At 38.7% G+C, this 19,833-nt stretch overlaps 1 protein-coding gene across 4 annotated transcripts; it reads left to right on the forward strand.

Moving 5' to 3' along the window:
- Positions 1-1,750: 1,750 nt before the first annotated feature.
- Positions 1,751-19,782, forward strand: LOC117369879 (transmembrane protein 79-like). 4 transcript variants are annotated; one of them, XM_055221467.1, is made up of 6 exons: positions 1,751-1,890; positions 6,979-7,280; positions 8,774-9,106; positions 9,850-10,065; positions 12,342-12,555; positions 17,204-19,782. In XM_055221467.1, the coding sequence occupies exons 2-6, from the start codon at positions 6,992-6,994 to the stop codon at positions 17,352-17,354; spliced, it is 1,203 nt and encodes a 400-aa protein (XP_055077442.1). In that variant the 5' UTR covers positions 1,751-1,890; positions 6,979-6,991; the 3' UTR covers positions 17,355-19,782. The 4 variants fall into 4 exon arrangements, with proteins under 4 accessions (XP_055077442.1, XP_055077443.1, XP_055077444.1 ...); XM_055221468.1 differs by lacking the exon at positions 1,751-1,890 and adding an exon at positions 2,110-2,485 and having other exon boundaries at positions 17,204-18,673; XM_055221469.1 differs by lacking the exon at positions 1,751-1,890 and adding an exon at positions 2,110-2,429 and having other exon boundaries at positions 17,204-18,673.
- The last annotated feature ends 51 nt before the right edge of the window (positions 19,783-19,833 follow it).

The raw sequence follows: 19,833 nt of genomic DNA on the forward strand, positions 1-19,833 counted from the left end.
ACACACACACACACACACACACACACACACACACCCCCCCACACACACACACACCCCCACACACCCCCCCCACACCCACACACACACACATTCTCTATTTTGGCGCCTATAAATTCATGTACAGTTCTCATATCCCCACACCTACACTAACATGGACACAAGCATTTTCCTTATGCTTTAATATTATAATTTGTACACTTGGTTCCTAACAGAATATGGTATCTGGACGTTTGATACGTTTATCTCTGTCCATTCGTATGCAGATATAGACAGATACATTATACTGTGTGCACGGAGTTATCTGTACAGGAGCATTTGTGGCCTTTGTCAGATCTCAGAAGCTAAGCAAGGTCAGGCCTGGTTACTAGTACTTGGATGGGAGACCACTGGGAATATCAGGTACCACAGTGGAGCACCAGTGGCAAAAACCACCATTGTGTCTTTAGGCAAGACACTTCACCCACATTGTCTCGTGTAAAAGTGGTGGGAGAGGCTGATGGTGCAGAGTGGGAGCCTCACTTCTGTCTGTTTATAATAGTAACTTATCACCAACGAGTGTGGAGAGAATGAATAATAAGTGTAAAGGACGGTCCAAAAACTCTTTATCATTCCAATGCATTATTATTATTATTATTATTATTGAATATATACGATCTTATGGACATGTGTTACTGTATAAATATAAACTAATAATGAATGCAAAAAGGGACTAAACCATCTGTAAAGCTGGACTCCATATGGTCTAAATATCTGTTCTAAATCAGTGCAAAACAAAATCTAAACCCAGGTCTGGAATAAGATCTAAAAGGTCTAAAGTTTGAACTAGATCTAAACCAGGTCTGGTCCAAGTAAATCAGCATAACAGCCTCACTGCAAAACTAATATTTACTAACTCAGTCCTGGTTTTGTTTGTCAGCGACTCAAGTGTCCACTCTGTTACGCAGTAGCTCTCCAACCATCTGCCTGTTTGGGGTCAATACCGGGATAAACTCCTCCAAGATTCCTGTTTACAGTGGTGGAAAGTAACCAAGTACAAGCTAAATTTACTGTGGCGTTTCCACAGTACTTTTACTTCAGAGCAGGTATATATACTTTTTTGAACTGGACTGAAAAGTAACTGTTGACCAAAATCAGCACCATTTTTTATCAGTATTACCACATTAAGATACTTCAATACTTGTTAAATGTACAGTATGAAACTTACATGTCATACTACATGATACTGATTCCATGAAAATAGAAAGTTAAAACCATACTTCGGAACATTCGAGATCTGTTTTATGCCATACTGTGGACAATTACAGTCAAAGGAACAATTACAGTCAAAGGAACAACATTTGACCATGGAAACAAGGAGGAGGAGGACTTCCTTTAGGCCAAATAAGAGTCAGGTTTGTGGAGATGCAAGCCCTTTTACTGTAAGGACACATGTTTTTTCTGTGTTTTTCATGCAATAAACAAAAAAAGCAAGTTTAAAAAGTTACATACTGTGACTTTAAGTAGATTTTAATGCGATACTTTTACTGGAGTAGCTTCTTGCTTTTGTATCTGTACCTTTACTACCAAAACTGAGTACTTGATCCACCTCTATCTTACCTGTGGCGGATGCTCTGGAGGCGGATGTGCCCGTGTGTCGCTCGGTATCCTCCCGCTGACCCCTCCCTCCGCGCCTCGCTCCGGTTCGCTTTTATTTGCTCCATATGGCGTTTGACATGGTACCCAGGGGAGGGAGGAAAAAACGGGCGTGGGCGGAGGAAAGCCTTGTAGTATTTGTCCGAGTTGAAATTTGATTCACAAGTTCAGAATCCGTGCGAGACAAAAAGCGACGAGGCGAGGGGGAGGGAAGAAACACACGACAATTACGCACGGAGGATCGCTTTTAAAACGCAAGTAAGCCCACATTGTACGCTTTTACGCATGGTTAAACGTGAAATCTGCTAAACCTGGTGTAACTTTCGTAACTCAAAATTGATTATTGATACCTTTATTGATTATGATAAACATATTTGAAAGTGTAAGAGTTTATAGATTGACTTAAAATCGTGTGTGTTACGACTTATTCTTGTCAACGAGCGCGCGTATTTCCCGTGGTTTCATCCAAGACTCGCATACCTTTTGTGGCGTCTGGACTGTAACCTTTTCATTGGAGAGAATAGCGGGATGTTTTTTGTCAAAGGGGGAGTGGAGTGAAAGCGCATTGCCCCCCTTGTGTACGCGCGTTTCCGTAACTAGACAAACGTTTGAACTCGAAATGCCAAAAATCCGGTTTAGGTTAAACTAGTGGATACGTGCTTCATTTTGTTTGGATATAAATACTCGGGCAAACTATGCGTGCTGGCTGCTGGAGAGTTTTGGAAGTGTGCCAAAAATCCACACGAGGAACGCTCTGAGATTCACGCGCTTTGAGGATTCTACGTGGATTTGGATGGGTACGTCGTTCGCGTCTTGGATTTTACGCACGGATTATGTGTAAAGAAGCAACAAGGTATTAAAGAAGGAGAGCGAAACTACGGAGTGAGTGAGTGTCTAATACAGAAGGAGGGCACATGGTAGCTATTATCTATCAGCCCTCGGACGTGGGTAGTACTCAGTTACAATTACTCAGCTATATTTACTTGAGTATTATTTTTAAACAAATTGTTGTTTCCGGAGTACTTTTCTAGGAGCAAACTTTTACTCCTACTTGAGTAATATTTTTATTGAAGTAACAGTACTCTTACTTGAGTAAAAGATTTGGTTATCCTCCTCACTGTGAGTAAGTCTACAAGTGACAAAAGCTTTATGTTGATAATATGAAATGATTTGAACATTTGTATTTCTTGCACCGTTCCTTCAGATATGGTTTAGTTTGTCTCATTTTTGTGCCTATAATTTGAAAATACCAGATTTTGCGCATGTTTTGTTCTTCAATTTGCATTTACGTCAATAAATCAGATGTTACATAGTGTTTTTTCCCAAATACTGACCACTACTTTGTACTTCTACAGGAGTAATATTATTTTGAAGTAGCATTACTGTTGATTACAATATTTGGTTACTCAACCCACCTCTGTTAGTCTTACACAGGTGGTGATACCTACGCAGATTGAAAACAATGTAGACAATTTTTTTTCTTTTTTTTTTTTTTAAAGGGCATTGTGTAATTTTTCTGGTGACTGGTCCGCCACCTGTTATTGCTTTTCCTGAATGTTCCACAGTCTGGCAACTTTTCTATCTCCACGCAGGCAAGGCACCAGACCAAGTTATGGGTCAGTTTTGTGAAGAGGGAAACAATGGATATTTTCAATATATAGCCTAAAAACAAGTAATTGAATACATGCTGGATAGACAAGTTTAATACCATACTGTGGAGTAGTCATGGCTCATCTAAACCAGAAAAACAAAAACAAAAAACAAACAAACAAAAAAACAGATACTAATCAATACTGCCACTTGTATCAAATGTAGACACTCAGTTGAGCAAGTATCAATACTAAAAAAGTTACATTCACAGGACAGAAATGAACCTTTCCTGAATATCTTTAGAATGATCTTGAGCTGTATCAGAACAAGTACAAGACCACATAGACGAGTATACGCCCATGAACCACTATGGAAACTACCTGGACAACTGAGGGATTACACAGGTATGTGGCCACAGGGTAATATAAAAGACAATACTATGATTTAGTGTTGAAAATCACATTCTATTGTCTAAAGAAAGTATTTTTATTAGCACCATGGTATCGGAATCAGTATTGAGTATTGAGTCTATTGTATAATATCAAAATCGCATTTGAAATTTTAGTATTGTGACAACACTAGTGTAACCTCAGCCAGAAAAGTTGCACAGTAGCTTATATTATATGATTTGCAGCTATGGTTGAGCCGAATACTTGTCCTAATCCACAAAGAATTACTGGATGTCTGGTGTTCTTTTTATCCAATCAAAAGTCAGCAAGTATCCTAGGTGTGTACAATAGACAGGTGGACGTGTACTTGTACTGTATTGTGTGTAACAAGAACAAGACCAGGATTAATGTAGGTCTACAATAGGACTGAAGCTCATTTGACCTGGAGTGAATCAGGCCTGGACCAGGGCTGAACCAGGTCTAAAACTAGACTAAAGAGGTATCCAGTTGATTCTCAGAAGGGCCAAAACAGAAACATATTATTTGTGTACCAAAGTGCCAAATGCACTCTTGATTTTTGGTACGTTAAGAACCCTATAATTGTTGTGGTATCTGTTCACTGCACAATTGAATCACAGTCAATAACTTCCACTAGCCTCCCAACCTAAGCTCTCAAGGTTTAAAACAGACAGAGTTTAAACCAGAACTATAACCAGACTAAAAGAAGATTCAACCTGCTGGTTTAAACTGAGCCTAAACCAAGTCTAACTGTGGTCTACTCAGGCTCTAAACCAGGTCTAACCCAAAAGTCCCAGGTCCTGTCATTGCTGTATACATGACACAGTCCACACAGTTGACATTCCTGTGTACAGTAGACTCAACATGGCCACTGAGTTATTAATACTACTTTTATTATTATACAAGTGAACTAACATCTATGGCGTGTAAATAGGAGCCTATAGTAGAAAGAGGTAATCGACTTTTTAATATTACATTGATAACATCAGTGAGAATGACCCGGGCTGAGATTTGATTCAAGTCAAACTCAAAAGTGGGACACGTATGTAGGCTACCCTTTGAAATCCTGTGGGAGTGGGTTGTGAGCATCACATCTCTGACTTCACACACAAAACAGCTGCTTCATAAATGGTAGGTGGCCATATAACCTTGTTAGATTTACGAAGCTAAGCAGGGCTGGGCCTGGTTAGTACCTGGATGGGAGACCACTGGTTTTACCAAGGTACTACAGTGGGACAGCAGTGTGACTATAGTGACAATAGTAGCTTACCACAACTGAATGAATGAACAAGGCATTATAAAGTGCCTTGAGAGTCCATAAAAGCACTTGAGGTCTGGTCAAAACACTCACTGCGATTACACACACTAACTCATCATTTTGTATTGATGATCCCACTGATTACTCACGTCAGATTATGTGGTTTGCATGTCATATAAGAAATCTTAAAGTTCCAGAAATTAAATAATAATCTGATTTTGGTGTGCACGCTACCATAGTGTAGTATTACATAAAGGAGCATCCTGACTTGCATTGGCCAGCAGAATATGTGGAAGTTAATGAATCTCTGACCTTTGAAATGTAGACAGATAAAAATACTTAATAGGCCCCATAATTATCATAGGTTTTCATAAATTATTCCCTGATTGTGGGAAAGATGGACTAGAGTGGGACGAGTTGTGTTTTAGTTTTTTTTTTATTTCCTCAAGTAATGCAGAAAAGAAGATTAAGTAGCATTTTCATTTGATAATTAGACTAGGTTGTACTATAGTAGGTGCCCTGTAACTCAAATTTTAGGTATCTGTACTTTACATAAATAGATTTTAAAGTGCATATTTTTTAGTTTTACTTCACTACATTTGAGAGCAGGTATCTAAGCTTTCTACTCTACTACATTTTTAACAGGACTAAAAAGTACGTTTCATATGATTTGAGGGATTATTTCTACCACGGTCGTGGTAACAGCCCAACTAAAGTTTTCAAGTTCAAACTTTGGCTTTGAGCAAAAATAAATACACAAAATTACTAAGAAAATTAAGAAATTGATTCCTGTTGCAACTACAAATTTTTTAAATCAATATCACTACATTTAACACTTTAACAAATAAACAACACTTGTGGGAAATACTTTTACATTTTTAAACGAGTATTTAAATACTTTTACAAATAAGTATTTGATACTTTTACTTGAGTAACTTTTTACCTCTGTCTGTCACTCTGTCTGTCACTATTCTTATTTCCCTTGTTAAACTCTGTAGTTTGTTTACCACTAGCAGTAGAAAGTTACATGCCTTGTATAAAAGTGAAACACCACAAACTGGTTTATCCTGGACTAAATGTTCCTGACTCATTCTCTTTAAACGTCTCTCCACATCGCACAGGGCTATAAACCCTACGGTGGCCCTGCAGGGACACAACAGCTCTAATGAGGCTTTATGAGAACAAGCATTTACACAGTGGATTGTGCCTGTTTAACTTGTGTTACCTGAGCCATCATAGACCCCCCGTTCACCTTTATGACAATGTTCACCTCAGAATCTCTTAATCTTTACACAAAATTCAATCCAAAGTAGAGGAGTGATTTATGTACAGGCAACAAATTATTCTTCCAGTTTTAATATATTAACATTTTAATATTTAAGAAAATAAGAAGCTGTTATACAATTCTATTTGCCAAGAAGTATAAATTAGACTTAGCTTTGACCCAGGAAGTAAAATTATAAACTTCCCCATAATTGGGCCTCACAGCAAGAGGATCCTTGATTAGACTCCTGGTTCCATTCTGTGTGGAGTTTGCATGTTCATTCATTCAGGGACACTGTTTCCCCCATGAACCCAAAACATGCACAAGAGGTCAAATCCTCCACAGCTAAGGTAGACCTGATCAAGACAATCTGAAAAAGGGGGTATATTGTGAAATCAACTTTTTGGAGTTTTCTATCACGTTATAATGTTCCCTCATCAAAAACATGACTGACTCACTAAAAGTGATTTTAGATGTCATCCGTGCATGTTTGAGTAATCTAAAGATCTCTCCCGAACCCTATTTGAACCCTTTTTATGATTGCACGATTCACCCATGCTCTCGCACGACCATTTCCCATAGATATACAAAAGCATGATACAAAACAATACACTACAACTTCACAAACCTGGCGAGATGTGCAGTAGTTTCATTAGCGGGATGCATGCCAATGATGTTGTTTTTGTCGAATATAGCATTTTCAAAACAATAAACAGTAACATGGTGATCTAAATATAGTATAGCAGTTAGCTCTCCATAGAAGTGCAACAACCTGTCTTCAGAGACTCTTAGTAACTTACCTGACATTGCGTGTGTCGTTCTTACAGAGGCTGAGTGACCATGAGCTCAGGCCGGCAGCTCTCCCCCCCTCCCCTTCACCCAAACCCTCCTCCGAAGGCCAAGGAGCTAGAGAGCATGAAGGAGTCCATCAGTGACATCATCAACCAGCTGCAGGACATCGACCCGTCACGCCTGTCCTTCTCGCCCTTCCTGGACCTGGACACACAGATCGTCCTGGCCCCGGTGTCCGACAGCCCCGAGTCTTCTGTGGAGGAGCTACACTCGCCCTGCTGCTCCGTGTCCGGGTCTACGCCCTCTCTGGAGCCTGTCCCCAACAACCACCACAAGAGTAAGCACCAGGCTGCAACAGAAGTAAACATGATATGCTACAGCTTTAGTTACACTGTTCAAGGTACTGGATCCAAATATGAGGGCAGTCAGAATATTAATATGAGACAGCACAGTTATTATTACATCCTCATGAAGCACATTTTGTGTTTTTGAATGTGTTCTCAGAATGCCGGTGTTTTGTTTAAGAGGAAGAGTCTAAGGCCTGTTTTAATGTGTCCTATTGGAGGTTTTTGATAATAATTATTGTAGAGTAGTAATAGAGCACAGTAGTCTATACTTTAGAGACATTTGCTTATGAGACTTTGTTAGACCAATGATCCTGTTGGTTTGGCCCTCGACCACATGCCTGGATTCTAATATGGCCCTCACCTCGGGAAAAAATAACTGCCCAGCCCTGGTCTATGGAGTCCAACTCACATAGTTTGACCTGATTCATACTCAGTAACATAGTAACTAGAAGTAACTAGAAGCACTGTAACTAAATAAAACATTTTAGTTAATATAATTTTAAACTATGAGGCTTTTAAAAACATTGTGAAAAACACACATAGTACTGAGATGTTGAATCTTTCCAGAACACGAATGTTATTTATTACAAATAATAATAATAATAAAAAACCCTATACTTAAAATGGAGGAGATCTATATGTTTTTGTTTTTTTAAATTTTCTATACGTGTCTCACTATGGTATTCTGTAGCATTAAATTCCCAGCATGTTTTTCTGAAAAATACCAGGTTCAAAGGATTTTTTTTTTTTATGTGATATATTTTCAGTATACAAAGAGTTGAGGTTGGCTCATTTCACCTGAAATTCCCCAGCCCTTTGAGTGAGATTGTATTCAAAACAGAGCACTGATCATCCTGTACAGCTGCAGAGCCTGGGTCACTCATATTTGCATAGAGTCTAACCTCTGTTTTCATTTAATGGGGTGTGTTCAACAGACATGAACAAACAAGACTGCTGCGCAACAATAAAATGTGTTACTATCACATATTTCATTTGAAATATTATACTATTTTTATTTCTACTATGAATCTGTCTATCAGCACTATCTGGTTTATCTTTCATTTATGTCCTATACAAACAAAGAGATAAGATTTTACCAATTGCTTTGAGAGCAGCGGTCCCCCAACCCACAGGTCATAGGATCGATTCGCGCTCAGCTCAGGTTCTGTTGTTGTCCTTAGGCAAGACGCGTCACCCATATTGTCTAGTATGAAAGGGGTTTGTGTGTGTGTGTGTGTGTGTGTGTGTGTGTGTGTGTGTGTGTGTGTGTGTGTGTGTGTGTGTGAGTGACTGGTGAAGGCCGGAGGGACTGATGGCACAGATTGGCAGCCTCACTTTTGTCTGTCTGTCCCAGTGCAGCTATGGATACTATATCATCTCACCACCATCAAGTAGGGAGTAAATGAATAATGCACTGTAAAGCACTGTACATGTATTATTATTATCATTATAAAGATATTAATCTAAGTTTTGACTTCCACAGGTTTACCCCGAAACTACCAGCGCCCCATTAACAACAACACTCTCCCAAAGAGCCCCCCACCAGAGGAGCCCCACTCGGCCCACCCGCGTGCACCCCCTGTCAGCCCCGCCCCCTCCACAGAGAACTGCACCTCCACCCCCCGACAGGACCCTCTCCCTAACGGAACGGACCCAGGCAGGTGGAGCCCAGAGCCCTCCACCCGCCTAGATGGCCCCAGTGACGACTCCACACGCCCCCTCATCAGCCCACCTCCCGAGAGCGTAGAGCTGAGCATGTGGACCTCTCAGGCTCCCATAGAGCCGTGTCCAGCCCCAGAGGAGGGCACAGGCGCAGGTAAGGATGGGAACATTATTTGCTAAAAGTGTGTTAGGAACCATTTAAAGGAACTGCATGTAGCTTGTTAGCCTATAGTTTTAAATAGGCACTACAATCATAACTGGACGTGGGTTGCCAGTATCTTGACCTGCAGATAGAGGTCATGTACATATTTTTCCCATTCTCAGTATATGGACAGGCCATGCCTCATGTGAAAGCTTAGAACCTGCAGAATTCAACCAATGACCTACAGAGGCTACAATAGCACTGATTGGCTGCAAGTTTAGGGTTTAGGTAATGAGGATTCAGATCAGAGAGAGTACTTTGAGGTTTAAACTAACTAGATTTCCGCATTGAACTGGCAACCTAAATGAGAGACTTGTGTGAGGCTCATTCTGCTTTCTGATTGGATAATTATCTTGACAACCAAAACACCAAATTATAACATAAAAAACCTTAGCCATCATTTCCAAAGTTTTTCTAATTAAGAAGAAATCTGCATGAGAATTGTTACCAGTAAAAGCTATATTTCATTTGAGCATGTTTACCTCATATCTAGGGACATAGATAGGCCATGTTTATTCAATTTAAATCATACAGTTCCTTCAAATGACATTAGCTGAAATAAGAAGTCAAAGCTGCCATATGCACTAAGGATTTCACAGTTGTTTGCACAAGCTGCCCATAATCATCAATAGTTGTCTAATGGTGATATTTCTTGTCAACATAAACACTAACATGTGCTATGGTGACGTCCATAGACAGTGTGCGGGGCTGCTGTTGGCGCTGTGCGTGCTGCCGTAGAGGCCGTGTCCCGGCTCTCCTCTCTGTGCTGGGCTCCCTGCTCTGCTCTGTGGGGGTCATGTATGCTCTGTACTTCCACGTGCCCCTGAAGCCGCCCCGCTTCTCTGACGTCACCAGCCGAATGGTGTTCACCTTATGCTGCTGTGCCGTGGCCTCTGTGCCCATCCTGCTGGGTAAGAGCAACAACACTGACAAGGAATGGGCCAATACAACTATTTCAGTTCCAATACTGGTCAATACTTTGGCTTTAAGTTTCTGCGAACAGCCAATATTAAAGATGGGGTATTACACTTCTATGGGGCATCAGTTGTTAACAGGTAATATACACTTTGTTAACAAATTATATAAGCTTCTCTCACTCCTGGTGCTAAATTACTCTCCCTTCAGAGCACTATCACAACATAATTGACATGCATTCCGCTAATAACTCTCAATGTAGTAGTTGTCTTGACTGATTGATTTAAGCCATGTGTCAAACTCAAGGCCCATGGGCCAGATGTGGCCCTCCATGTCATTTTATGTGGCCCGTGACAAGGTAAATTAAAAGATCTGACTGTCTTAAAATATCAGTTTATCAGGAGATACACAGTTACACAGCCATTTTTTTATATCTATGCAAATACATATGCAATATTTGTAACTTGAATAAGTATATAGAAACAGTTAATTAACAAGATTAAAAAGTAGTTGCATTTATTTTACATTACATTTGGTTACATTTAGTTACATTTATATTGTCTTAAAGTTACATCTGGCCCTTTGAGAGCAATCATTTTGTTGATATGGCCCTCTGTGAAAATTAGCTTGTCACCCCTGATTTAAAGTATTGTTTTATTATCAACCAGATTGTAATTTACACCTGACGCCCTTTCTGCTGCTTCATGTTGTAGGTCATTTAGGTGTTTACGTGAAGTGTCTTGCTCAGGGAACAGAGGTGGGTAGACTAGCCAAAAATTGTACTGTTACCTCAAAATCACATTCAATTACCACTGGATTTAACACAGAAATGAGAGTGATTAATATCTGAAGGAGTAGTGTAATTGTCAACATAAAGCTTTTGTCACTTGTAGACTTACTCACAGTGGAAAGATGAGCCAAAACCGTTACTTAAGTAAGAGTACTGTTACACTGTATAATATATCACTCATGAAGGGGGAAAAGTATTCTAGAAAAGTACTCAGAGTTGTTTGTATAGTTGTGACACTGGTTGATCTTTATCCTTCCACTCTTCCACATTCCCGGTGTCTGGGGCCAGTGACAGCTCCAGAGGGCTCAGGGGCCGCTCCTCTGCTTCTGTCTGGGAATGTGGCGCGTTTGGCCCTCTCATTTTCTCCGCCGCCTCCCTGGGCCTGGAGCAGAGCTATTCTCCCATAGTCTACTAAGTCTAGTGCTGAGTTTGAAATGGAAACTCCAGGAGACACTGGCTGGCTGCTCCTGGCTACAGGCGCTGGTCTGATGTTGAGAACTGGAATCTTGTCTCCATGTGGGACTTAACACAAAGCACTGTAGGAAAAGATGACTGAAGTATTTGATTTAAGAAGATATAATATGCTTTTAATCAGATATTTAGTATTAAATATTCCCTGTACCAGATTTTTTTCATATAATTAAATCATATTATTTCTCTCCAATAAAGATATATTACGGCTCTTAGGGTCAAAAAGAGACTGTCTGCATCTAATTAGAAAGTGCGGGAGTGTGACATCACCCATAGTGTTTGGCTCTAGGCAAATGAAGCCAGTTGAGGCTAGAAGCAGTCAGGAGCGAATTTACAATCAAGTCACATATTTGGAAATCCGGGTGCATAACCAAAAAGACAACCAGAAGCAAGGTTGTTGAATGTACTCGTCCCTTCCCGCGCCGTTGGTTTGGCAGAGGGTAGGTGCAACGCTGTCAATCAAACCTATTGCTAAAGCTAACAAGAGCATCGGTCTGTTATCATTGTTAGGCTAAGTATAAATCAACTGTTGCATGTACGTTTTAACTCCTAATTGGGTCATTTCTATGTGCCTTCTCCCCAACTTCTGACCAGAGAGGACAGGGCTTTTTTGATCAGGGCCCCAAAGCTCTGGACCACACTGCCAGAGGAGATTAGACTAGCCAACACTGTGGGTGCTTTTACATCAAATTTAAATACCTACTTTTATAAAATAGCTTACTTGTAATGTATTTTTAAATGTGTTTTTATAGCTTTTACTAGCTTTTGAAAAATGCCTTACAGATTCAATTATTATTATTATTATTATTATTATTATTATTATTATTATTATTATTATTATTATTATTATTATTATTATTATTATTATGAATTTATAAAAAAAAAAATTCTAGGACCACTGCCCGTACTACTTGAGTAATAATATTATGTAATAGCCTCTCACCTCTGATGACAAATGTTTGTAAAATAGTTGTAACATTAATAGATGATAATCTCTCCTCCCCCTCACAGCCATGATGGTGGGGGCTCTGTGCCAGTTCTGTAGTGGTTCTCTGGACCTCCATGACCCATCCTCCACACGCCGCTCTCTGCAGCAGACCTTCATCAGCTCCTCCCTGGAGCTGCTCCTGCTCTATGGCCTCAATATGCTCATCCTCTCTGCCCTCCTGCCCCACGAGTATCTCATGATCGTGCCTGTCATGGCTGTCATGTTTGTGCTGGGACGGTAAGGCTTCCACACACACCTACGACACAACCAGTGGACAGTAGATGATACTTTTCATGTGACGTTATCATTCCTTAGGGGATGAAGCTAACTGCTCTGTCTGAAGCTCTGTTACTGAAGTTAGACTTTAAAGAGGGGACACTACACTTCTATGGGGTATTAATTATTAACACATATTTAGATTGCCATGTTACTTTTATGGTGGCTAATGAAACTACTGCACATCGCATCAAGTTTGGAAAGTTGTAGTGTAGTGTTCTGTATCCTGCTTTGATATATTTATAAAGACCATAAGGAGGGTTCAAATAGTGCCCAGGAGAGATTGCTTAATTATTCAAACATGCATGGATGACATCTAAAACCATCCCTGGCAGGTTTTTGATGAGGGAGCAACGTTATAACATGGTAGAAAGCTCCATAAAGTATTTTTCATAAGAGCCTCTTTTTAAAATGAGCTGATCTGTAAAGTATCAATAGGTTGCGTTCATGTTAGAATTAGCTGAAGTCATAATTTCAGATGGAGGACAACAGCCTATGTAACTCTGTGGGAGATTGGCTGTTTTTGAAAGAATTATCCTAATGATCCATGATGAAGATTAAGGATTGGCTCCACAAACTCATATTAATCTCATAGTTTAAAGTCCTTTCAACTGACAACAGTCACATCTTTGGGGTTGAATAATGGCACCACTTTCTGAAGCTATTGTGAAATAATAATTTGACTTGACTTGATTTGAAGACATGTAACTTTGTCAGTTTTTGTTTTATGTGAATAGACCCAGTAATTACAGAGATATTAACCATAAACCAGGTCAACAAACCTACAATGTGACAGTTAAACCGCAAATCACACCATTCTGAACTATCTCCCAGCTCAGGTTAAACTAGAGGGAGTCTACAATGTTGCGATGCCATGTGAACACAACCCAGATTCAGAGAGGCTTTATATACATAGCACCTGCAGCTCTCATGGGACGAATAAACTGGAACAAACAGAAAGTATGAGCTGAAAACTTAGTGTGTGTGGAGTCTGAGGCAATGCGGTGAACAGTTAACGTGTCAGTGTTTACGCAGAGAGGACAGAGAGCAGGTCTGTTAGTTTCATCTTAAACAGTTCCATCCTGAAGGTGAAGAGTGGGACAGCTGCAGATATTTGTGTTTATGCTCTTTCAAAAGACACAACTGCAGAATGAACAACACTACTTAGGGTGGAGTCACATACAAAACTGGGACGTAACTGGGAGTTAACTTGCCTGCTCCTCCTATGGATAGCTGCAGATCACACTAGCGAATAATCGTTTGAAAAAAGAAATTGTACCAAAATGACAATGTGATCCTGCCCAATACATTGCGTATCATCGATTAAGAAAGCAATATTGAGGAGCGAAGTAAGTACAGAGCAGTGAGCATATGCCAACGGTGGTGAAAACGAGTCTTGATCGGCAATATCTTGAAAAAAAAAGATTAAAGATTGCATGAGTCACTCCAAAAATAACTTTGAGAGGGTAAATGAGAAGGAGAAACAAATATAACATGAGTAAAAGCTGTGAAAAGTCAATTTTGCATAATAGGTCTGCTTTAAATAAGACAATTTACTCCAATAAACTGTTCTGATCACGTGCAGTAGATTCATTAGACAGTGTAAATGATAATCTGAGTTTTTGTTCACAGTTGCTACATAAAATTGAGCGTGTAAAATCTTCTCACAGAAATAACACTGAGATGTCATATTGTCAACGCTCATGCAATAGCCATATAGCCATGACGTAGAATAAAATTAAACTGAGAAAGCTGATAGACTACACAGTACTAGTCCTTCTGTATAGAGAAGTGTCCTGTACATTGTGTGTGGTACAAACTCAGAGCAAGTTTGTTATAATAAACAGGCTCATTGTTCTCAGGGGTTTACTGCCTGGATATAAAGCAGCTGGGTGCCGCTGCCTAGCAACCACCATCAACAACAGCAGCAGCACAGGGTTCGCCAGTAAAACGTTTGTCATGTATAAACTTCCTCCTGCAGCATTATCAACTCCAAGACTCAAATATCCGGTTTGACCATGTACACATGCACTAGGATTTTTATTAATAAGTGACTTGTGAACTTCTGTTTATCCTGCATTTGTGGCCCACGCAATATTCTCTCTCAATGACTAATTTGACTTTTTTGTAGTTAAGATTGGCACCACAAACTTGTATTAATCTTACGGCTTGATGTCCTTTCAACTGACAACAATCACAGCTTTAGGGTTGAATAATGGCACCACTTTATGAAGCTGTTGTGAAAAATAATTCACCTTTTGTTTATTTATACTGACAGAGAAGACGTTGAGCTTTGTGCCAGTTTTTGTTTAATGTGGATAGGCCCAAGAATTACAGCAGTATTAACCATAAACCAGGTAAACAAATCTGTAATCTGACAGGTAAACAGCAAATTCCACCATAACATTCTGATATTTTGACTTACTTTATTTGACTTTAATTACTTTTGAATTTAAATGCTCCAATAAATCATAATAAGGCAGTCATTTTTACAGCAAATTTGAGTATTTCTACCACTATAACCAGTGGTGGAACGTAACAAAGTAGAAGTAGTGATGCACGGTACTTAAAAGTTTAGGTGTCTGTAGTTTACTTGAGTACATTTTAAAGTGAATACTTTTTACTTTTACTTCACTACATTTGAGAGCAAGTTTCTGTACTTTTTACTCCACAACATTTTTGAACAGGACTGAACAATAAAAGTATTTTTTGTTATTTATTATTGTATGAGACCTGCTGAAAAGTCTGAGGGTTTATTTTTTAATACGTTTGTAGTTTGAGCAAACAAAAATATACTACTTAAAACAAATCTGCACAATTTTTTTAAATCAAAATCAGTACATTTGAAGCCTTATAAGACCTCAAAATCTGCACGAAATACTTTTACTTTTTACTCTTTAAGTACATTTTTAAGCAGGTATTTTAATACTTTTAGTAGATTTTTATATGTGATACCTTTAATTAAGTAAGAAAATTGACTACTTCTTCCACCAGTGGCTATAACATAATGTTTGTCTGTCTATCTATCTATCTATCTATCTATCTATCTATCTATCTATCTATCTATCTATCTATCTATCTATCTATCTATCTATCTACCTATCTGTCTGATTGTCTGTCTGTCTATCTATCTATCCATCTGCCTATCTATTTATGTATCTATCTGTCTGTCTATCTATCTGTCTATCTGTCTGTCTATCTATCCATCCGTCTGTCTATGTATCTGTCTGATTGTCTGTCTATCTGTCTATCTATCTATCTATCTATCTATCTATCTATCTATCTATCTATCTATCTGTCTATCTGTCTATCTGTCTATCTGTCTGTCTGTCTGTCTATCCATCTGTCTATCTGTCTATCCATCTGTCTATCTATATGTCTGATTGTCTGTCTATTGGTCTATCTATCTATCTATCTATCTATCTATCTATCTATCTATCTATCTATCTATCTATCTATCTATCTATCTATCTATCTATCTGTCTGTCTGTCTATCCATCTGTCTATATATATGTCTGATTGTCTGTCTATTGGTCTATCTGTCTGTCTGTCTATCTATCTATCTATCTATCTATCTATCTATCTATCTATCTATCTATCTATCTATCTATCTATCTATCTATCTATCTATCCATCCGTCTGTCTATGTGTCTGTCTGATTATCTATCTATCTATCTATCTATCTATCTATCTATCTATCTATCTATCTATCTATCTATCTATCTATCTATCTATCTATCTGTCTATCTGTCTATCTGTCTATCTGTCTGTCTGTCTGTCTATCCATCTGTCTATCTGTCTATCCATCTGTCTATCTATATGTCTGATTGTCTGTCTATTGGTCTATCTATCTATCTATCTATCTATCTATCTATCTATCTATCTATCTATCTATCTATCTATCTATCTATCTATCTGTCTGTCTGTCTGTCTGTCTGTCTGTCTATCCATCTGTCTATATATATGTCTGATTGTCTGTCTATTGGTCTATCTGTCTGTCTATCTATCTATCTATCTATCTATCTATCTATCTATCTATCTATCTATCCATCCGTCTGTCTATGTGTCTGTCTGATTATCTATCTATCTATCTATCTATCTATCTATCTATCTATCTATCTATCTATCTATCTATCTATCTATCTATCTATCTATCTATCTATCTATCTGTCTATCTGTCTATCCATCTGTCTATATATATGTCTGATTGTCTGTCTATTGGTCTATCTGTCTATCTATCTATCTATCTATCTATCTATCTATCTATCTATCTATCTATCTATCTATCTATCCGTCTGTCTATGTGTCTGTCTGATTGTCTATCTATCTATCTATCTATCTATCTATCTATCTATCTATCTATCTATCTATCTATCTATCTATCTATCTATCTATCTATCTGTCTGTCTGTCTGTCTGTCTGTCTGTCTGTCTGTCTGTCTGTCTGTCTGTCTATCTGTCTATCTGTCTATCTGTCTATCTGTCTGTCTGTCTGTCTGTCTGTCTGTCTGTTTATTGATCATCTATATTTTTTATTTTCTCATTATTTTCATTCTGTGGTGCACTTCCTGTATCATACTCCTGACACTTGTGTTGTTGCGTCTCCACAGCCTGGTGTACTGGGTGAGTCTGAACATGTGCAGCCCCTGGAGAGGCTTCGGCTCTGGGCTCACTGTGTTCCCTTTGCTCGCCTCTGTGGCCCTTAACCTGTTCCTCATGTACAACACCCTCCAAACCAAGCAGGCCTTCTTCGGATCATAGGCGCCGGGAATACAGCCGACTCATCCGACCAGGAGAGGGCAACGTATGGGAAAACTCTGCCGCTTCAACCCCACCAGGATAAAGCCTAATGAAGGGACTGAAAAATGGTGAATTTGTTTGGGGGTAATATGTACCCAGAGCCTGATGGTGGTGAAGAGGAGATGGAGAGGCTGAGGGGGGGAGGGGTGGTTCTGCTGCTGCGGTGGAGAAAATGGAGCGTAATGTTGAACGGGAGAGAGAGTGTGTATGTGAATGGTTTGAAAGGGCTGCACAATATGAGATAAAATATATTTCATAACTACGTTTGGTAAATTCTGTATATTTTCAGTTCAGTAAAATGTATTTACTGGTCAAACTGTCAAAATAAAAACATCAGAGAGACGAAAACAAGACCAAAACCAAGCACTATTAAAGGAACTGTAAGATTGTGATTGTAAATTTCATAAACTTGACCTATTTGTGTCCCAAATACAAGGTAAACATGTTCAAATCAAATATAGCTTTGACTGATAACAATTGTAATGCTGATTTAGTCTTAAAAACATTGGGCATGATGGTTGTTTATGTTATAATTTGATGTTTTGGTTCAATCAGAGAGTCCAAACTTTAATCTCTCTCATCTGAATTGTCACTATCCAAACCCCAGCACCTGCAGCCAATGATTAATCAGTGCTAGTGCAGCCTCTGGAGCTCAGTGAGTAAATTCTGGAGGTTCTGAGCTTTAACATGAAGCATATCCTGTCCATATACTGAGAATGAGGAAAACTACATGTGTCTCTATCTGTAGGTTAAGACACTGGCAACTCAGGTTCAGTTGTGATAGTAATACCATTTTTAAAACATTAAGAACACAGGCTACATACAGTTTCTTTAAAAAATCTGTCTTATTTTCCAAAAAAAATGAAAAACCCCTTTCGGATAAAGAAACTTAACATAATAGCAACATATTTAGTTTCTTGCGATATAAAGAAGATATTACACTATTTGCTGATCAGTGTTGTCACAATACTAAAACTTCAAACTCGATAACTCAAACTCACTACTAAGACATAGACTTGATACTCAATACTGATTCCAATACCATGATTATAAAAAGCATTCTTCCTTTAAACAATAGAATGTGATTTTCAACATTATATCGTAGTACTTTCTTTTATATCTGTGTAATTCCTCAGTCGTCCAGGTAGATTCCATAGTGGTCCATGGGTGTGTACAAGTCTATGTGTCTTATACTCCTTCTGATACAGCTCAAGGTCATCCTAAAGCTGTGCAGAAAAGGTTCATTTCTGTCCTGTGAATGTGACTTTTTTAGTATCGATACCTGCTCAAATGAGTATCTAGTTTCAATATTAGTTTTAGCATCGATTAGTATCTGATTTTTGATACTTTTAACAACCATAATGCTGTTAGTCATATTTTGTGTTATATTGTGCAGCTCTAGTTGAAAGATATTTGTCTGTGATGTCAAACAAGGAAGAAACTGAGTCTTCTAGCTTTAGACCTGTTTCTGACCCGGCCTGGATTGGACTCTAAGCGGATTGTAACCGGGCCGAGAGGGGTTTTTATGCTGTTGTTATTTCCAATGGGTACAGCAGAAATAGCCCATTCCTGTGGTCTGGGCTCTCCACATGCTGGGCTGTTTTTATGTGGACTCATGCTAATTATCTGCGATGCACAAGCTAGCTGTCTGCGAACCATGCTGTAGTCTTAGTAAGCTATTCAAGTGCCTTTATTTAATGAAACAAAGTACTTACAGCTCTGTGGTATGAATACATGGATTTGGCTTGACCTTAAAGGAGAAGTAATTGACCCTTAGTTGTTTTAAAGACCCTGCGCATGATTTTTTTTTTTTGGGTGTATTTGAGCAAAATGGTGTCTTGACCCAGTGCAGACATATTGCATAAGCAGCTCTTGAGGTCAAAATAAGTTTCACTGTCCGCAAATCAGAAAGTGCACTGTTAGCATGCTAGTTGCTCTTAGCATTCCTGTGAGAGTTGTGAAAAGCGCTTATAAATTCTACACAGTGAATAATTAGGATGTTCAGATCGCATAAGGTAAGTGAGAACTCTGGACCACTGCAAACCGTTTAAAATGAACTATGAACTTCTGTTTTTCACGTTTTTAAGACAGTAAAGATCAGGTACGGCGCCTTTAAGTTATGAGGATCAACTTTTAATATTTTTTAAAGTTCTTTTCTTGTCAGGAAGGGATTTAGTGTCTTGCCCAAGGGTGATTTGACATAAGGGTGAGCAGGTATCAAACCATCAACCTTTTTATTTTTTGGACAATCTACGTCACTGTTAACATGTGCCATATTTTCAATTTTTTAAAATTTACTTCTCCTTTATAAAACAAGACGAGATTAATTTTTTTAATATGTTTTTTGTCTGTACATTGTAAAAAATAAAATAAATTTGCTGTCAATCGCAGATAAATAGACTCCACCCTCATGTTTGTTGCATTACGTTCAGACGCGGGT

This window comes from Periophthalmus magnuspinnatus, chromosome 4, assembly GCF_009829125.3.
Source record: "Periophthalmus magnuspinnatus isolate fPerMag1 chromosome 4, fPerMag1.2.pri, whole genome shotgun sequence".
Classification (NCBI taxonomy): Eukaryota; Metazoa; Chordata; class Actinopteri; order Gobiiformes; family Gobiidae; genus Periophthalmus; species Periophthalmus magnuspinnatus.